The sequence below is a fragment of the Rhinoderma darwinii genome, chromosome 1, assembly GCF_050947455.1.
Source record: "Rhinoderma darwinii isolate aRhiDar2 chromosome 1, aRhiDar2.hap1, whole genome shotgun sequence".
In the NCBI taxonomy this organism is placed as follows: Eukaryota; Metazoa; Chordata; class Amphibia; order Anura; family Rhinodermatidae; genus Rhinoderma; species Rhinoderma darwinii.
Window position 1 is genome coordinate 549,555,581 of NC_134687.1, and position 20,988 is coordinate 549,576,568.

The window sequence follows — 20,988 nt, forward strand, 5'->3', positions numbered from 1 at the left end:
ATTCCTTTGGTCAGGGGATCGAAAGAGTTTCCTAAACAATTTAGGTTTATCCCATACAGACTTCGTCACAAGGGCTATGGTTGGGTCTTTGCAAGGCTTGACCAGTTCCAGCCATCTATTAAACTGGATGGCTTTGTAGTATAAATGCATATCTGGCAGTCCCACACCTCCAGCTATTTTGAGTGTGAGAGTCTTGGTCTCTTTTGGTTCCAGAGGAATTTAGAGAATATCCCTCTCAATGATATAAAAAAAAGGTTGTGGTAGACCTATAGGGACCGTCTGCGACAAATACAAAATCTTGGGTACTATGTACGTTTTTAATAAGTTCTTTGTACCTAACCAAGATAGAAGGGGAATATTATACTCTTTAGTTAACTTGGTCACTTCTGAGAGAAGAGGGGAGTAATTTAGATGGAATAAATCAGAACATTTATTTGATAGACGAATTCCCAAGTATTTAATGGTATTTTTTGACCAGAGAAATGGGGATGTTGATTGCATAGTTAACATGTCATTCTGTGGAAGAGTTATATTTAACACTTCAGACTTCTTGAAATTTACTTTAAAATTGAAGATGTTCCCATATTGGTTTAATATAGTTGTGAGCTTGGGGCGTCCTAGCTGGGAATTAGTGACCAAGAAAAGAAGGTCATCTGCAAAAGTTGTGACCTGCAGTTGTGCTGAGCCAAACTCCATGCCCCTCACATCTGGTTCCTGCCTTACACAATGAAGAAGCATCTCGACACCAGGACAAACAAAGAAGGGGAAAGGGGGCAGCCCTGTCGCGTCCCAGTTGAGATCTCAAGGGCTGGAATAGGGACCCGTTGACTTTCAATCTTGCATGTGGTTGTGTATATAAGGAAAGGATAGCTTCTATAAAAACTGTAGGCAGTTTAAATTTTTCCAAGTTGGCCTTCATGAAAGCCCAATCGACTCTGAAAGCTTCTTCGGCATCTATACTGAGAAGAACAAGAGGTGTGTTCATTTTATGAGCTGAATAAATGGCCCGAAAAAGTTTGCCAGTTATCTTTTCCCTCCCTTCCAATAACAAAGCCCGATTGTTCACTATTCACAAGAAGGGGAATTAGTGCTCTTAGTCTGAGGGCAAGGAGCTTGGCCCAGATTTTCAAATCTAAATTTAAGAGTGAGATTGGTCTATAATTGCTGCATAATTGAGGGTCTTTCCCTTCCTTAGGTGTAAGTGCCACATGTGCTTGTTGTGTCTGTTTAGGCAGCTTGCCACCTCGCAGTAAATTGTTGCATAACTGCGTGATGTGAGGAAGGAGGACATCTTGGAATTTCCTATAGTAAAGTAATGGGAAGCCATCCGGTCCTGGGCTTTTTCCCAGGGGGAACTAGCTATTACACTTTGTAATTCTGGTATAGTCACAGGCACCACAAGTTTAGCGGCTGAATCTGAATCTATAGAGAGGAGTTCAAGGGATGCAAGAAAGGTTACAGTAGCTTCCTTCTTACAAAAAGTAGGGTCTGTGGGCTCAGAATCTTAAGTTATAAAATCTAGTGTAAAATTTTGGAAAGTCTGGTGGAAGAGAAGATAGTACCTGGTGAAAGATGAACAGATTCTATATGAGATCTTTCCCTAGCTTACCTTGTGCATATATCCGGTGCTGGAAATAGAGAGAGTTCTTTGCTGCCTTAGCGTTCAAAAACCCTTTAAGAGAGTGTCTCAATTTGGACAAATCAGTTTGAACAAAGAGGGATACTGATCTTTTATGTATACGTTTCAGGGATGCTATTTGTGCCAACAAGGAATCAACTTCCCTCTGTTTGTCCTTCCTGGTTTTGGATCCCAATGCAATTAAAATACCCCTAATGTAGGACTTGTGCATTTCCCATATCATAGGGTGGTTGCTTTTGTCTTGGGAAATGATCTCAAAGAAGGTCAGAAGGTGTTGTTTGATGTGAACACAATCACTGTCTTTATCTAAAAGCGACTCATTGAACCGCCATCTCCACTCTTTAGGGGAAAGCGACAACAGCGACACAGTGACTGTGACGTCAGGGGCTCCTCCAGTAGCGGAATCACCGGTCAAAGTGCCGGCAACGCTTTGGCTGGGGATTCCACTCCTAGAGGGAGGCTGTGTGGCACTATCTACAGGAGTGTGTGGCATTACCTACAGAGGGCACTGCGGCATTATCTACAGAGGGCATTGGGGAATTATCTAGCGAGGGTTGTGGCACTCTCTACAGAGGGCACTGTGGCATTATCTACGGGGTGGCACTATATACAGAGGGCACTGTGGCACTATCTAAAAAGGGGCTGCCCAATCTTAACATTCTTGTGTCTAGCCGTATTATTATAGTAATGTGGTATTATAGTAAATGTAGTAGTATTATAGTAATGTAGTAGTATTATAGTAATGTAGCATTGTTATAGTAATATAGTATTATAGTAATGTAGTATTGTTATAGTAATTCAAATAACTAATTGATTAACAATAATTTTGTATTTTATCAAATTTGAAAGTAATGTGGCCGTCAACTTCACGTTTTTTCTATATGTGGCCCACATACCCGGCCGACTAGACCGTGGCTTTTGTGGTGCGTCAGCGCAAACTACTGTACATGCGCCAAACATCATGTGAAGATGCGCAGTTGATCTAGACTACAGCTATCAAGGTGCATCAGTATATACTACTACACATGCGCCACATATTATGTGGACATGCGCTGCCGACCCTGATACCACGCCAAGTGAGTGAGCATACCGTGATTATAGGTAGGGGATAGTTTTGAATTTATAATCTTCTCCTTTAGGCTTTATGGTAATCCTGGAGGGATCTGAGAGTGGGACTGCCGTTTACTGATATACCTCGTTTTGTACCTTGTCTGGTCTATTTTGCCGTATTTTTGTTTTTACTCCACGTATCTAATTTACTTAACAAGCATCTTTTCATTCAAGAATTTACCCCTGATAAAGCTGGTAACATGGTGATATGTTTCCCTGTATGGGAATTATACACGTGACCCCGTAGTGCAGCATAAAATCAACTGAGCAAGTTTTCTGTGGATCAGTTTCAGTGTGACAATACATTACAATGGAAAAATCAAGCGATCGAAGAGACTTAGAACGAGGCATGGTCATCAGTGCTAGACTAGCCAGGGCCAGTATTTCCAAAATGACCAACCTTATGGAGTGTTCTCGTGCAACAGTGTCGAGAGTAAGCCGAGAATGGTGTGATTGAGGAAAAAAATCCAGTGAAAGGGGTTTCTGTGGACATCAACAACTCATCAACAAAAGGGATCAGGGGTGGATGTCAAGAATATTTCTGATGCACAGGCAGTTAAGCATATTGCAACTGAATGCTCCAACTAACGTGTCCAAATGCACAACTTGACATTCCTTAGCACGGATCAGCTATAACAGCAGATGACCAGCTCGAGTTCCATTGCTGTCTAAGAGAAACAGAAAGGCATCAACAAATGATAGGAGCCCGCATATGACATCTCGGGGTGGTTCGTTAGGTATGGGTTCGTGAGGTCTGGGCTTGGCGCGCAAGGACCTGTGGATCCGTTCAATCACAATGTCAGATGCTTTATCCGGACCCAGTAGGTCTGTGAATATCTCACCGGCAACTTTCTGTAATGCCTCGGACGCCCACGACTCTGGTAATCCTTTAATGCGGATATTACGCCTATGGCTTCTGTTCTCCTGATCTTCTATGAGGATCAGGGCTTTTTTCATGTCCTCGGAATGTTGATTAACCTGGGCAGCTAAAGCGCCTAAGAAGTGAATCCCTTCCGAACACGAGGACTCTAAGGTCTCGACCCTATGACCTACTGCTTCACCTCAGTTCTAATGTCCGCGAGTTCTGACAGCACGGGGTGCATTGCCTGCAATAAAGTCTTCCGGAGGAAAGACTTGGTTATCGGCGCTGAGGAGACTTCGTAGTGCTAAGCCAGGCTGTCTGCATCTGAGTACTCTGCTGTATCTGTAGCCGCCATGCCGTCAGCTGCCATCTTAAATGCTCTGCCTTGAGAAAGAGCGTTCTGTTTATTCCAGTACTTTGGTAATTCTGCTTGGTTTTTCACCGGTTTGGATGTTTCAGGCAATTAACTGCCTCTATCGTTAACGGTTTTCACCATCTTTTTTGCAAAAAATCAGCTGAAAGGGTTGCTAATTGCACTGCTTCGACGGAGCTACAGGTTCAAGTGTCCATCTCTCATAATGGTCAGACTCCACCCCCTACTACAGATATTTATTTTGAGGGAGAATAGCTCTGTAATACGGCATGTAAATGAACACGGAACAATTTTCATACAGAATCCAACAGAAAAATACCTCGAGCTGTTAGTGTACCTGAAATGAAGACTAGAGGGGTCCGGCTACCGTACATTATGCCATGCCACACTATAATCCTGGGAGTAGGACTGGTGTAATGTTCCCTTGTGAAGGCCTTTTCATGGTATTGCCCTCCTGGTCTCCAGACCAATCTCCGGCTATCCTTGCGTCTAAGGCAAAAGCCGGACTCATCGCTGAGGAGGATAGACCTGCATTCCAGCCTCGATTGCCATCTAGCTGTGCACCATGATAGCCTTTAAGAGCGGTGGCATGTGGTCAATGGAACACCTGTAGCTGGACGTCTGGTTCGTAGCCCAATGTCGTGCAAACCCCTTCTGATGGTTTGTGTCGACATTGGTTGCTGCCATATGCTTGGGATGTGATGTCCAATTTCACTTGCAGTACAGAATGGATCACTACGTGCCATTCTTCCAATCAGACGATCCGTCTGTGCAGAGGTTCACCTCTGCGCACCTCTTGCTGTCATTCACATTTGATGTTCTCCCAAACTCCGGGACATGCAACATTGAACAGTGCTGACATCTCGGGGCTAGGCGTGTCGTGATCTCACGGAGTGATAAACCAAGGTCTCTCAGTTCAAGTATTCTGTCCCTCTCAGTTTGCGACAAGTGGCGATAACTGGCAGGTTGATGTGCGATGCCTCCTGTTCAATCATCCCACAACACTTGATCTTTTGAGGTTTCATGTGGCTACAAGACTTTGCTTTTATTTTGGCTTTTATGCTACATGCCACAGATTGGAGCTAGGTGATTGAAATGTCTTCATTTTTCAGATCTTAGCAACACCTTCTGCTTCCTCTATTTGCATAACCTTACGGCTTGTCCTTCTTGGTGTTGCAATTTCAATGTTGAGGAGCGTATTTGTTCTATTTTTTTACATCTGTATTTGAGCAAAATTTTAAAAACAGTAGAAAATTGTCAATCCTTTGACCAAAAAACATAAAAACACCCTATATTTCAGTAGCCAGTAAAAACACGATTAGCAACATTAACTTGAAGTAAATATTTTCTGTAGAAGTGTATTAGTCTTGCATCTTTTGCGAATTTTTTTCCCACTCTTCTTTACATCATTGCATTAGTTTATGCATAGCTCTCTTACAATGGATGTTGAAGTCTAAAATTTGACTTTGTTACTCCAACACCTTGGTTTTTTTTTTTTTAGGCATTCAGATGTCAATTTGCTGGTTTGCTTTGGACTATTGTCCTGTTACATGACCCAATTTGGCCTAGCCTAAATTGCTGGACAGATGGCCTCACATTTGTCTCAAGAGTATTCAGGTAAAGTTCATTGTTGTCTCAATGACTGCAGGTTCCTCAAGTCCTGTATCTGCAAATCAAACCCAAATCATCACCCCCTTCAAACAAGGTGCTGCGCATGGTGACCAAACATTTCCACCTTGCTCTCATTAGTTTAAAGGATTTTGATTCAGAACTATTGTGGTTAGCTCATATTAATTTTAGCAATATTCTTTTGTAAATAAGGGTCTTTTTCTTAGCCACCCTTACATGAAAGCCATACTTGTTCAATCTTTTTTTAAATTGTGCTGTGATGAACGTAAACATTTAACTCCTTGGAGAGAGTCAATTTTAGTTTTTTCATTTAGGCTCACTTCACATTGCGTTTTGGCCTTCCATCTGAGTTATGCGTCGGGAGGACTCCCAACGTATACCTCCGACGAAAGGCCAAAATGTATCACACTATATGGCATACAGTGTGATACGTCACCCGAGGACAGGCCCTGGGAAGATTCCTGAAGACACTGTCCTTATATGGATAGTGATGACAGAGCTACACTAGGGCCGGAGTCCCCAGGCAGAGTATCTACTAGCACTCTGTCCGAAGACTCGGGCGCTGTGGAAGCTCCTTACTCTGTTTCCGTAACTCCCATAAACATGAATAGGAGATATGGAAACACCATAGCACAGTGAGCTATGCTGTTTCTTCCAAGTTACAGAAACAGAAAAATTCCCCAGCTAATACGCCGTTGTGAACTTAAGGCTGGGTTCACATGACCATGTTACGTCCGTAAGTACGGAACCTATTTCGGCCGGAAGACCCGGACCGAACACACTGCAGGGGGCCGGGCTCCTAGCATCATAGTGATGTACGATGCTAGGAGTCCCTGCCTCGCTGCAGGACAACTGTCCCGTACTGTAATCATGATTACAGTACGGGACAGTAGTTCCACGCAGAGGCAGGGACTCCTAGCGTCGTACATCACTATGATGCTAGGAGCCCGGCCCCCTGCAGTGTGTTCGGTCCAGGTCTTCCGGCCGAAATACGTTCCGTACATTACAGACGTAACATGGTCGTGTGAACCCAGCCTTACACTAAAAACAAAACTTTTGGCAGGTTGGTGTTCTGGAGCACTAAGGTGTCTGTCTACATCATGCCAAGAAGAAAGGAGATCAGCCATGACTTGAGAAGCAATTGTTTCTGCTCATCAATCTGGGAAGGGTTATATGGCAATCTCCAAGCAATATGATGATCACCATTCTACAGTAAGAAGGATTGTCTACAATTGGAGAACCTCCAAGACCGTTGTAAATCTTCCCAGGAGTGGACGTCCCAGCAAACTCAGTCCAAGGTCAGATCATTTGATGCTCAGAAATAAAAGGAAAAAACAAAGAGCTACATCACGTGAACCCCAGGCCTCTGTAAGCATATTAAACATTTATGGTCATGACATCACATCTAGAAAAAGACTGAACAAGTATGGCTTTGACAGAAGGGTGGCTAGGAAAAAGCCCCTTATTTACAAAAAGAATGTGGCAAACATGCCAAATTGCATCTGAACTAAACCCCTTGGTTTAAGCTTGTGAAAGGCTGATAAACTTACATTAAAAAAAAAATGTTTACTTCCACTAATGTTGCTAGATGTAATTTTACATCTTACTGAACTATAGGGTATAACAATTATTTTACCCGTCGGATTTCTGAATGCTGCTTTACTTTTTTTTTTAAATAACTATTTGTAATGGCAGGAAGGAGGTGAAGGGAACAAGTGAGCCCTAATCTACCCACCGCCCTGTCCCTGCCTACTTGCAACGACCCGCCCTAGGCGACGGGGTACAACTTGGCGGCGGTCCCTACGCTGTCTAAGTGCAAGGGAGTACAAACAGGGAACACGCAAGGGAATACAGTAGCCCACGGAACGCCGCGAGGAAGCGGAGCGGTGAATGAGCCAGTCAGGATCAGGAAGTAGTGGAGTATACAAACGGGAGCACGGAGCAGAAGCAAGCCAGGGGCAGAGCAACGCAGGATAAACGGAACTGAAGCAAGGCAGAAGCACGGCAGAAGCAGGCTGGAGCAAGGCAGCAGTGGGGCCAGGAATCCAAGAAGAATAACAAGCAAGGAGGAAGAGAAAACGGCAGGTATAAATGGACAGGGGGCGGAGCTAACTCTGACTGACCAGGCCGCGATAGGCTCTCCCACTCCTGAGCCTGCCACCCTGATAGGTCTGGCCTCAGGTGTCGACTGATTAATCCTGGGAGTATACCCAGACGTAGTGCCTGGCAGATCCTTTACACTATTACTTTCTTTTTTCCATGACCTAATTTATAATTCAATATTTTCTTTATAAAACCATCAGAAATAATTGTGCAGGATTGTGGTTATTCTTCAAGTCATATTTCCAATTGGGTAAATCTAAAAGAGAAAAGATGACCATTGGCACCATATCGAGCAAATCAATCAGATAAAATGGGTAGTAAAAGACCATAGTGGAGTTTCTCACCTGGTCAGGTTGTACCAATCCAGGTACAACCCTGGTGTAGACCAGAAGGACGTGTAGTGTGTCCAGTCGGCTGCAGCTATCCCCAAACCTGTCGGTGTGATTCACCACCGCAAAAGGATCAGAATGAAAAGTGATGCAAAAACAGGGATTAAATGTAGCGCTGCCAACATCCAAACAAGTCAAGTAGTTTGTACAGAAAAAAGGGATTTATTAACATAAAATAACTTGTATTATGAGACGTTATATATGCAATGGCTGTTCGCGCTTTCATTATAGCATTATATGTCTGCATGTATCTGCCATTTCCCACTTTACATTGTAAGGGTATGTTCACACGCTTAAGGTATGTTCACACGCAGTGGTTTCAGACGTAATTCGGGCGTTTTACGTCTCGCATTATGCCTGAAAAAACTGCTCCATTACGCCTACAAACATCTGCCCATTGCTTGCAATGGGTTTTACAGTGTTCTGTTCCCACGAGATGTAATTTTTCGCGTCGCTGTCAAAATACGGTACGTAAAAAGACGCCCGCGAAAAATAAGTGCAGGACACTTCTTGGGACGTTTTTGGAGCATTTTTTCATTGACTCCATTGAAAAACAGCTCCAATAATGGCCGTAAAATACGCCGTGAAAAATGCGAGTTGTTAAAAAAAAGTCTGAAAATACCCAAACTGTTCTGCCGATCGTACTTAGGGTATGTTCACACGCAAACTCAAAAAACGTCTGAAAATACGGAGCTGTTTTCAAGGGAAAACCGCTCCTGATTTTCAGGCATTTTTGAAGCTGAAAATGAATTTGAAGCTTCTTTTGAGGCGTTTTTCATAGTGTTCAATAGAAAATCCGCTCCAAAAAATGCCTCAAGAAGTGACATGCTACTTCTTTTTATGGAGCGTCGTTCTACGCTCCGTTTTTTAAAACAGCGGCATAAAAAGACGCCCCGTCTGAACTAAATGTAGTTTTTCCCATTGATTTCAATGGGCAGATGTTTCTAGGCGTTCAGCTTCCGTTTTTTCAGCCGTTTTTCGAGGCATAAACCCCCCGAAATACGCCTGAAACTACTGCGTGTGAGCATACCCTGACTTTCACTTTTATATTATTTCAATGACTATCTTGTGTTTCATTAGCAGTATCCTTTTAGTTATCGTTCCTGCTATACTGTATCTGTTCTGCCGATGGTTCATTTCAAGTTATATGTTTCATTTTAAAGTACACTACTGCTTTTATACCCATGCATTGTATATTCATTTATTTATTTATATTTTCAAGAGCAAGCCGTTTTAGCTGCTGTTTCTATTGGTTATCTCAACTGTCAGTCAGAGTTGTTGGTTTGGGGGGGGGGGGGTTCTGACACACTTGGCATGAGGAAGACGCCAGACTGGTGTTGAAATGCGTAGCCACTCGTGTTATGTTAATAATTCTCTTTTTTCTGTAAAAACTACCTAACTTGTTTGGATGTTGGCAGCGCTTCATTTAATCCCTGTTTTTGCTAATTTTCAATTGGCACCTAGAGCTTTCAGCTTCAGAATGATGAGTCAATACAAAATACTTTCTTCACTGATTCTCAGAAAAGTGTTATCAAGTTACCGTCTACCAGTAGTTGAGGAAGTTGGAGTTGAGTCACTGTCTTCTATAAATACAGCAGCAGGACAGCTTAAGACATCACCGTAGGTAAACATCTTTCTGGAAGCTGGAGCAGAACTAGAGGGATGAAACCGATTTCAGTGCTAGTTGTGGTACTGTCCTGCTGGATGATTTGTGCCGCTGCACAGGTAAGAATGATGATGCCAGGATTTAACCCTTGGTGCCTTTAAATTTAATTTTTATTATTTAATCTGGTTAGGTGCAATACGAATCTATAGTTAAATAAAGAGATCTTCTTTTTAAATAGTTAAATTTGCAGGGGGTGACCCTAAAATGTATGTTTGTTAATGTTCTCTAAATATATGCAGGTACCGGTAGTCTCTTAAGCAGTGCCTGTATAAGAGCTGCACATTACTGCATGGAGTACTCAATTAGGAGAATGGTGGGGTTCCAGTAGAGGGTATACAGTGTCAGCAAAAAAAAAGTATTCTTTGTATAAAGAAAAGTTATACCATTTTCAAACATACATTTTGCACACTGTTTTCTAGAGCTCTGCTTAAAGGTTAACTAAACTTTTAAAAAACTTTTAAAATGTCAGTGACATGTCAGAAGTTTGATCGGCTGAGCGAGCAGTCTAAGGGCTCATAGATTTTTTTTTTGCTGTGTTTTTTTAACGCATGTAAAAACGTCCGCTTTTTTAAATTATTATTGTACATGTGTTTTTAGGCCATTTTGTGATATCCCTGTGCTGTGCTCTTTCACTGATTTAGCTGCTAAGAAATGAAGAGGAAAAAAAGAAAAGTGAAACCAAAAAGTGTTTGCAGAGGATAAAAACGAACGAGAAAAATAAGTGACACACGGAAACCACATGAAATGATTGTCTTAAAAGGGTTATTCAATGAAACTTTTTTATGACGTCAATAAGCGAAGGCCCTGACCAGGGCCGGCTCTAGGTTTATGTGGGCCCTTGGGCGACACAGACTTAGTAGGCCCCTTCGCGGGGGAACTCATGGCGGCAGTAAAATGTCATTTTAACGTCACTTTGTGCCCCCATATAGAAATTAGGCCCCCCGTTTGTACTCCAATAAATTTAGTGCCCTCTGTAGATAGTGCCAAACAGCCCCCCTCACTGTTAGTGCCACACAGCCCTCCAGGTAGTGCCACACAGCCACCACCTCCCAGGTAGTGCCACACAGCTCCCTCCTCCCAGGTAGTGCCACACAGCCACCCTCCCTGGTAGTACCACACAGCCCCCCCCCCCCCCCTGTAGGTAGCGATTTGGGGCTCCCTCTAGGAGTGGAATCTTCAGCCAGAGCATCTGGGGATTCCGCTTCAGGATAAACCCCAGACGTCACTGTCCATATACGGCTAGTGATGTCAGGGGTAACCCCGGAGCAAAAGTCCTGAGCAGAGTGCCACTAGCACTCTGCCTGGGAGATTGCACTGCTCCTGACATCACTGTCCATATATGGACAGTGATGTCAGGGGCATCCCCAGTGACGAAGTCCCAGAACAGAGCCGCTAGCGCTCTGCCCGGGACGCCTCCCCCTCTGAAATCACTGTCCTTTTATGGACCATAACGTCAGGGTCTTCCCCAAAGACATAGTCCCGGAGCAGAGCCGCTAGCGCTCTGTCCGGGACTCCTCTCCCTCTGACATCATTGTCCATATATGGACAGTGATGGTCTTCATCAGAGACGGAGTCCCGAAGCAGAGCCGTTAGTGCTGTGCCTGGGACTCCTTCTCTCCTCCTGACATCCCTGTCCATATATGGACAGTGATGCCATGACGATGGCAGCGAAAGCACCCTGCGGCCGAGTGGGCCCCCCCAAGGGTAGTGGGCCCCGGCATTTGCCCGGTTTCGCCGGGTGCTGACGCCGGCCCTGTCCCTGACAGCTAAAAACCCCCCACTGTGCCTGAGAACAAACAGTCGCCATTACCCTTCTCAGTGGAGAAGTTGCTGCACATGTGCACACTCTGTATTGAAATTAACTGTGGGTCAGTTCAATTGAGATTGGCCAATGAGGATGAGGAACAGAAACTCCTTGTTATCGAGATAGGGGGAGACTGATTGACATGGTGTTGAACCCCTTGAATGCTTGTACTGTACCTATAATAAACACATTGTAGCGTTGTAGTTGTGTGTGAAGAGGTGTTTTCATAGATTGTCTTGGTGCTGAAATGTCATCAGTTATCTAACCATTTCTTTCTCTATTATCTAGAATGCACAGTGCAGTCTGACAGGTCAGTGGAAGAATGGTCTGGGCTCTAACATGACCATATCTGATATCTCAGGGAATGGAACATTTTCAGGGTCCTATCTAACAGCTGTATCAGACACCAATAAGACTATTGTGCAATCACCTCTAATCGGATATCAGCAATTCACTGATTCTCCGTCGTTTGGCTTTACAGTCAAGTGGAATTTTACAAGTAAAGTATTTTTTCTTTGTTGATTAGATTAATTGATTGATTGATTAAATTAGGTTGTGCAAGTAATGTATTTAGTCCATGTAGTTGTAGTCCGTATGATAATCTATCTACATCTACAGGGAGAGCTTTCCATTAACGTAGAGCATAATAAATGAACATATTGTACATAATAAAACAAAAGTAGAATATTCTGTCAAACCTATTAAAAGTTATTTCTTTTATAAATAATACATATTGTACATTATAGGGGAGATTTATTTAGACTAGCATTCAATAAGTCAGAATAAAACAAAAGTTTGTTGGAGTAAAGTGCGCCAAAATTAATAAAAGGCGCACGCCTCGTAATAAATTCTGAATTTTGGTCTGTCTTAAGAGTCAGGAAAACCAATCTATGTCGAAGCTTAGATTGCCTTCTGGTGTAAGTATTAAGAAATCTGTCAGACCAATTGGGGCCCAGTCCCCTACTGGTTAAACCTGTTCACTTATCTTGCCACTTTTCATAAGTGGCGACAGAACAGAAAAGTTGCCCATTTTAGTGCAACTATGGCATGCATCAAAATTTGTAATTACCTGTGCCCTTTCTGGCCTAAAATTATTATCAAATTCTCCATATTTAAGTTTTTCTAATGTTGCACTGAAATGAGAAATGAGAATTTGTATGTGATTATTTAACAGGTCTTTGCTTGTAAGGTAGACTTATATTTTAGTTATCTGGGCTAAAGCAAATAAAAATCTTACAAAAAATATACATTTTCTTTTTAAAACTATTACTATACTACTATTTTGGTTATTTTTACTATTTTGTACTTATATACATTTATAGAATCTGGGAACTGTTACAAACAACCAAGTTCCCTTGACCTAAATGAACCAATTGTTTTTAATAAAGAACTTCAATAACTATCTATATACCCTCCAAAAAATAAAGAGGTTAATGCTCATTAGTGACCGTAACTTCTGTGTTGTTTCATGTCATAATATATCTTTACAGGGGTTGGAACTGTATTTTCTTATATAGTACAGTGCTCCAAATCTCCTGTATAGCAAGATAACATTCTGGCTTACTGCACCCACCACTTGGGGGGGGGGGGGGTGGCTTAGGGGTTCACTTCATACAGATTTTTTTTTTTTTACATTTAATGGGGGACATTTGCAGTAAGTTGCTCCCAAGAGATGCCTGATTGCCACCTGTTTGTGGGGGGAACCAAGGGATTTGAAGAAAAGCGTTCTAATCCCCATAAAGATTTATCAAGAAATAATCAGTACAGAATGTTGGTCTTGAGTATTAAAAAATAAAATAAAAGGGGGAACCGGCATGGCCAGCAGTGGTGGGGTGCTAGGGATAATTTTTGACTCACCCTCGTATATACTTTCCTGAAACAAAAGGGTTTTATTGCCCCCTCTGCTTCATTCTCTCAAAGTTTAGATACACAAACAGATATTCGTATTTGCCAATAAACGATTAATTGTCTCCACTGCTACTGCAGCCGCCTTTCCTGCTTGGTATATGGATCTCTATCCGAGGTGGCTGCGATTATGATTTCTAAATATACCCTGCCTGTGGACATTGGATTAATAGACTTCTCACCATCCCTGGGCTGACGTCTGGCTTTGGCTGCACTCTGACTTCTTATGTCCTTCTATGGATGATGGCTCCATGCATCTCCTTGACTGCACCAACCACCAGCACCATTTTCCAATTGTCTTGAGTGTTCTTCACATCATAGACTGGCCGGTGCCTTTGTTACCTATATATTTCTATCTATGCTTTACTGTTTTCTGCTTACAGCTTAGTTTACTATTTGTAGGCCTGTTTCCTATTTATAGCGCACTACTTATGTTGCTCAGTATGGTGGCCCCTCTATGCCTTTGCCTAGTATTCACCCCCCCTTCACTGGCCAGTGATGCCATGACGACGGCAGCGACAGAACCCGGCGGCCGAGTGGGCCCCCCAAGGGTAGTGGGCCCCGGCATTTGCCCGGTTTTGCTCAGTGTGGTGGCCCCTCTATGCCTTTGCCTACTATTCAACCCCCCTTCATATGGCATTGGTGCCGTTTATATTAGTGTTCTCCCTATGACGTTTTAACTTGAATACCCAAATTCTTTAAATTAAGTATTATCTGCCCTTTCCCCGGGGCATTCTGCTAAAGATTGATCTGCAGCGTCAGCTTATTTCATGGAATATTTCAGCTTCGATTTGTCATTAATTCATACGATACTCATGTTAATCTTTGCAACCACTGTTCACAATAGATACATTGTCTGCCATGTAAATTATCCTCTCTTTGTGTTACTTGGAAACAGGTAAAAATGAACATGATGGATTTTCTTTATTAAAGTTATAATAGACTGTTTTTGCTGCAGGTTCTATCACAGTGTTCACAGGTCAGTGTTTCATCGATAAAACAGGACGCCCTGTACTGAAAACCATTTGGCTATTAAGATCAGACAGTGGAACTATTAAGGATGACTGGAAGCAAACGAGGTGAACTAATATAAATGCACATATGTTTAACTTTAAGGTCTATGGCATCAGTATCATGGTATCTATACTTGTCTACATAATACACCTATCATTCCCTTGAAGGGTGTTAAGGGGTCATGCGCAAGGTAGACACGTATGGACGGAGCCACTACGGCAGTGCACGGAGGCTGTAAGGTTCCCTAGTACGGAGCTGCATGGCCTCCATGTGCTGCTGTATAGGCTCCATGAAGTGCCATATGTGTGCACCTCGGTTCATTTAAAGTCTGATGGAATATGTCACGATTTTATTTCTGTAAGATATACACATGTAGGGTAGTTTAAATACACATAAGAGTCGATACAAAATTACTTCCGGTTCAGGTTTCCATAGACATTTTGCAAACATATATTCTAATGTGTAGTTACAATAATACATATCAAACAATAGAACTGATAAATGGTAATGCTATGCATGCAGTTATTTACAAACTTTTGAAACCTATGTTATAATAATAAGTGCAGTAATAAATGGACTTACGCATTTCTTTGAGTTACCCGGCCAGAACCATCTGAAAGATTAAATACACCAGGTAAGTGTATCTATTACAGATAAGGCACTTTTACACTGGGCGATTATCGGGCAGACAAACGTTCATAGAATGTAAACACGGCAGCGATCAGCAGATGAACGAGCAAATGCTCGATCTTCTGCTGGTCGTATCGTTTAAAAAAAGTGAAACATTATCGTTGTCGGCAGCGCATCTCCCTGTGTAAATAGGGAGACGTGCTGCCGACATGATAGTAACATAAAGAAAAGTCTCACAAGACTAAATACCACGGCTATGGGTTCCCCAGAAGTCTGGCGTTACACCTCTATAATAAATATTGGTAACCGAAAAATAAATACTCCAAAGAATTCATATGCAAGAACAAGAGGACAGGGAGTACTTAACTATTGAAAGTAGAAAAAAAAAAATCTTTATTATAGCAACAAGCTAGAAAACAGGTTAAAATTACAGAAGATCCAGACAGGAATAACTGTCTGTGGCTATACAATACTAGTGTCAAGACGACACTACAAGTTTTTAAAACATATGTATAATCTCCAAAGGTACAGATACAAATGTTTGTTATATAAGACACTGGGTGACGTCCCGGGGGGGAGGGGGGCGGCACATGCGTAGTAGTGTTGTGCGGTCTGGGACTGTTTTCTCGCGTGACTTTGGGTCCGGTATTTAAACCTCATACGAGCACTTCAAAAGTCACCCCTTGAGAAAGCTATTTACGCGAAACGCGCGTCAGGGCGCTTGTCTAGCATACCTTCACCCACAGCAATGGGTAAGACATCATTATCTAGTTATTAACGTGCAGCTTATTGTCTTACTAATGTGGGCCTTGGCTTGATTGCATTAGAACATTTGGTGATGCTATCTTAGATCCTATACCTCCTTCTTCTGTGAAACTATCCCTATTATTTTAAATTTTTTTGTGCAATATCATGGTTGGTTTCATAGCACTGCTCATGTGAACACTTGCATGTCTGCCCAGTGTCTTATATAGCATAAACATTTGTATCTGTACCTTTGGAGATTATACATATGTTTTAAGATCTTGTGGTGTCGTTTTAACACTAGTATTGTATAGCCACAGTGAGTTATTCCTGTCTGGATCTTCTGTAATTTTAACCTGTTTTCTAGATTGTTGCCATAAAATAGATTTTTCTACTTTCAATAGTTTTTTTTTTGTTTTTTTTATTCTTTATTTTCATGACCGAAGAGGGCCATTTTGTAACAAATGGGGTACAGATTACATAAAAGTACAGAAAACAAACCGTAAATATAAATGCGGCGTACATATACTTATACATAAACAGTTTTATTATGAAAGCAAGCAGTACCATATAAGGGAGTATTCAGGAAGACTCCAGGTCTCCTACACCTAGGTCTGGTTCAAATGCCCGCATTGAAGGACAAAGGGCAAGAGAAAAAAACTGTTAGAAAAAATCAAAAAAAGAGGAAGGGGAGCAGGTGAAAGTATGTGGGGTGGCCCACCAAGACATCCCTCGGATCAAAGAGCACTAATCAGGCTGCCGAGAAATATTTTGTTCTAGTATAATGTCTTTGTAGGAGTCTGAATCCTGAAAAGCCATCCATGGAGATCAAGTTTGGCTAAACTTGGTGTTCGAGTCATAGAGGATGGAGGTCAAGTCCTCCATATGCATAAGGTTGTTGACCTTTGAAACCCAGAGGGACAGTGTAGGAGGAGAGGAATCTTTCCATCGTAATGGGATACAGTGACGAGCTGCCATCACTAAAAAGTGAAGCAGGGAAAGTTTGTAGACATTCACCGGAAAATCACAGTGATGAAGAAGGAAGAAGGCCGCGTCCAAGGTTATGTCGGTGTCTGTGACCTCAATTATCACCCGTTTAACGCCTTCCCAGAATGAGGTGAGAAGAGTACATGACCAAAAGGTGTGGAGAAGGGTACCATTTTCCCGCCCACTTCTCCAGCACATAGGGGATGCTGTAGGGAAGATACGGTGTAAACGGGCCCGGGTCCTATACCAACGAGACAGCAATTTGAAGCCTGCTTCTTGATATCTTGAGCTAATCGAGGTCTTGTGGGCCATAGTAAGGATACGCTTGCTTACTTTCAATAGTTAAGTACTCCCAGTCCTCTTGTTTTTGCATACGACATGATAATAACGTATGGGGAGGAGCGATCGGAGTAACGACCGGTCGTCCCCATACATAGCTCCATGTGCCAGGAGCAAACGAGCGCCGAATATCGGCAGGTGTAAAAGGCCCCTTAGTGGAAAACATCAAAATCCTTATTTAGGCCATGGAGCAACATTGTGTGTTAAACAGTCTCTACCACTCCTAGAAACAGGAAAATGCACAAGCACTTGAAATCTGATCTGATTTGCAGAATGACCTTGGTCAATATAATGTTTTGGAACATGGAGTTCCAGTAATTTAGTAAATATAAATCACTCAAATTTTTTAAGAAGGCGCATGTCTTTTAAGAAATTAGCTGCTTATTGTGTAGTCCGTTCTCTTGTATTTGAAATCGACAGCAGCTACAAGCTGCCATGGATTTCCCTTAGAATTTATGCCACGTTCTAGTGTAAAAGTTAATAAATCAATCGGGCTGTGGTGGCCCTTTTTAAGTCACACCCTATTTTGTAAAAATGAGGGCCACAATCTCTCAGCACAAGTTAAGTGTACGTATGTAAATTAATGAAACTCCCTGTTCCCACAAATTATGCAAAGATAAGTCCGTTTCTAGGTGAGATGAAGATCATTTAAAATGGCTCAAGCTACAGGAAGTTTGTTAGATTCATAGACTAGAGACTATGTGGCCCTGTGGCCTAAATAAAGAATTAGGGCATGTTCACATCACCGTTGCCCTTCCGTTGAGGGGTTCCATCTGAGGTTTCCGTCGGGTTAACCCCTCATCGGGAAGGCAAGCGGAAACCTCTGCTTCCATTTCGCTCACCATTGAACTCAATGGTGACGGAAACCTAGATAATGGTTTCAGTATGTCACCATTGTGACAGGGTTCCATTGTTCTTGACGGAACCAATAGCGCAGTCGACTGTGCTATTGATTCCGTCAAAACAACGGAACCCTGTCACAACGGAGACAGACGGAAACCATTAGCTAGGTTTCCGTCACTATTGAGTTCAATGGTAAGGGGAACGGAAGCTGAGGTTTCCGTTTGCCTTTCCGATAAAGGGGTTAACCCGACGGAAACCTCCAACGGAACCCCTCAGCGGAAAGCAACGGTAATGTGTAGACAGCCTTATGTTTTTTTACTATCTGAATACATTTACCTGGAGTATTTCGTCTTTCTAATTGTTTGGCCTTTGTGACTTGAGGTGTGTGTGTCCATCCATTATTTCACTTATTATTCCAATATGTTTGAAAAGCCTCTGTGATTATAAATAACTGCATGCATAGTATTACCATGTATCAGTTCTATTGTTTGATATGTATCATTATATTGGATCATTAGAATATATTGTTGCAAAATGTCTCTGTGGAAACCTGAACCGGAAGTCATTTTGAATTGACCCTGTGATGTGACTTGAACTACTCTACATATATATATATATATATATATATATATATATATATATGTGTATAGCTCATACTTGGCGGCTTGAAAAGGTCCGGCCAATCCTTCAGCTCGCCACAAAGTCTGAGCAATTTTTTTATATGCTGAAGATTTGAAAAAAATCAGTTTTTCTTTCTGTTGACCTGAGATCTATCGATCTATCTAATCTATCTTTCCTCTAATCTCTAACTCTTATATACACAGTATACTAGTATAGGGAACTGCTCCACTTTTATGTCTTCAGCAGTTATAATACATAAGACCCTATATTTGAGAAGATCGAAATTAGCTTTTTTTTTTCACTAACTAAATTGCCTTTACTTTGTTTTCTTTCAGAGTTGGTTATAACATATTTCAGAAATTGTCATCTAAAATTTGAAGGAACATTTGTCAGATCCTGGAGAACTGAAATACTGAAACCTTTTGAATTTACCACGATGGAAGAATTAATTTGGATAAATATTGTGCTCTAAAACACACTTAAAGGGGTTGTCCACTTTTAATTAGTTTTATTTAAAGAATAGGCAATCATACAGATTCTTTACATATATATATATTATTAAAATTCTGCTCAGATATCTTTTTTTATATCAGTGTAGTGTACCTTTGTCCAAAAAAAATAAAATGGTATAGCCTACAGATTAGTCCATAGAAATGCATCCATAGGATAACTAAATGGACTAAATACGGCGTCAGTCATGTGACCCCTGGCATTCAGGTAACACTGTCCAGGTGTCACATGTATGTCTTGTAACCCTGTTGCTAACTGAATGCTAGGGATCACATGACGTGTTTGGGGGGGGTCACATGACTGACGCCATGTTTAGTCATATTCAGTTAGCCCGTGGATGCATTACAGAGGACTAATCTGTGGACTATACCATTCTACTGTGACAGGGGCCTCATGCATTATAATAAATGTATGTGATCAGAATTTCTAATACATGTATATTAGAAAACTGTATGATTTCCTATTCTACAAATAAGTAAAAACATAAATAAAAACTGGACAACCCCTTTAATAATAAATAAAAAAACGAGATGTTTAAATGCAAATGGAATGTGTGTGATTCCTCCATTGTTTTTTTAACTTAGTTTTTACGGCGTTCACTGTGCAAGTAAAACAACATGTTAACTTTAGTCTGCGGGTCGATACGATTGTGGTATTACCAAATTTATAAAGATTTTTTTATATTTTACTACTTTAACTCAGCCCATGAGTCCTCTTCATAATTCCCCTACCCGGCTATGACTTAATACGTTATACGTCGGAAAGGGGTTCATATAAAAGTAAAGCACTTACTGATCGCCCGAGGAGTGGTTATGTGATCCTGGAAGTTTATTAGGTTTTTAGAAAGCTGTAAAATGTTGTCACAGCCGCACGTCACAGGATGCTACCTCCCCCTCCCATATGTGTCGGTGCGTCACCGGTTACGTGTGGGAATGGGGCAGTGTGGTCTACCACAGAGGTAGTGGGAGGGTAGGGAAAAGAGCACAACACATACGGGAAGAGGACACATATCCCAATGTAGACACATCACAGCTTTCTAAAATCCTACTAAACTGCCAGAATCAGGTGTCACTCCTCCGATCGGGCGATAAGGGCATCTTTGCTAACGAAAACGAATTAATATGTGCTCTACATTAATATTACAAGAGCAAAAGTTATGTTTTTGCTTCTCTAATAAATAGTAATAATTGTTTATATGTCACCAACATATTCAGCAGTACTTGACAATTAAATATCCCACAAAAAAACATCAAAGCCTAGATGCACAAGGAGTTCAGCCAAATATATGCCTATACAGTTACATAAGTCTGCCATTGGACAAAGGAAAAGTTTACCGCACATATATTCAAATACCCAGCAATAAATCTACTACAACTCTAGTTATAAACATCTGTTGTTGAGATGGCGGTTGCTGTGTATGTAACAACTACTGCTCAGATGCCTCACCAGTTGCAGATGTATGGGAGAGTTGCAAAGTAAAAAAAAAATTGCCTTTTGGCTAGATTTTTCTAACAGGAAATAGGATTGTGCATGTGAGTATTTTGTGTGCTTTGGAAATATGCAAGATTCTCCTTAAAGGGGTTGTACAGGTTTAGGCCTTATTCACACAGTGGTGTTTGGTCCCTGAGATGCGCATATGTGGGCTGCATTTCCCGGACCGAATACAGTTCAGAGAGCTATACTCCTAGCATCATAGTTATGTATAATGCTAGATGTCCTTGCCTCCCAACGGGAATACTGTCCTATACTGCAATTATGTTTTCAATACGGTAGTCCCGCTGGGAGGCAGTGATTCACAGCGTCATGGAAGACTATGAGGC

General features: G+C 41.7%; 1 protein-coding gene across 1 annotated transcript; it reads left to right on the forward strand.

Moving 5' to 3' along the window:
• The first annotated feature begins 9,734 nt into the window (after positions 1–9,734).
• LOC142745491 (avidin-like) lies at positions 9,735–20,018 on the forward strand. Its single transcript, XM_075854863.1, has 4 exons — positions 9,735–9,830; positions 11,864–12,074; positions 14,439–14,559; positions 18,994–20,018. Exons 1-4 carry the CDS (start codon positions 9,768–9,770, stop codon positions 19,034–19,036), a joined length of 438 nt encoding a protein of 145 aa, XP_075710978.1. The 5' UTR covers positions 9,735–9,767; the 3' UTR covers positions 19,037–20,018.
• The last annotated feature ends 970 nt before the right edge of the window (positions 20,019–20,988 follow it).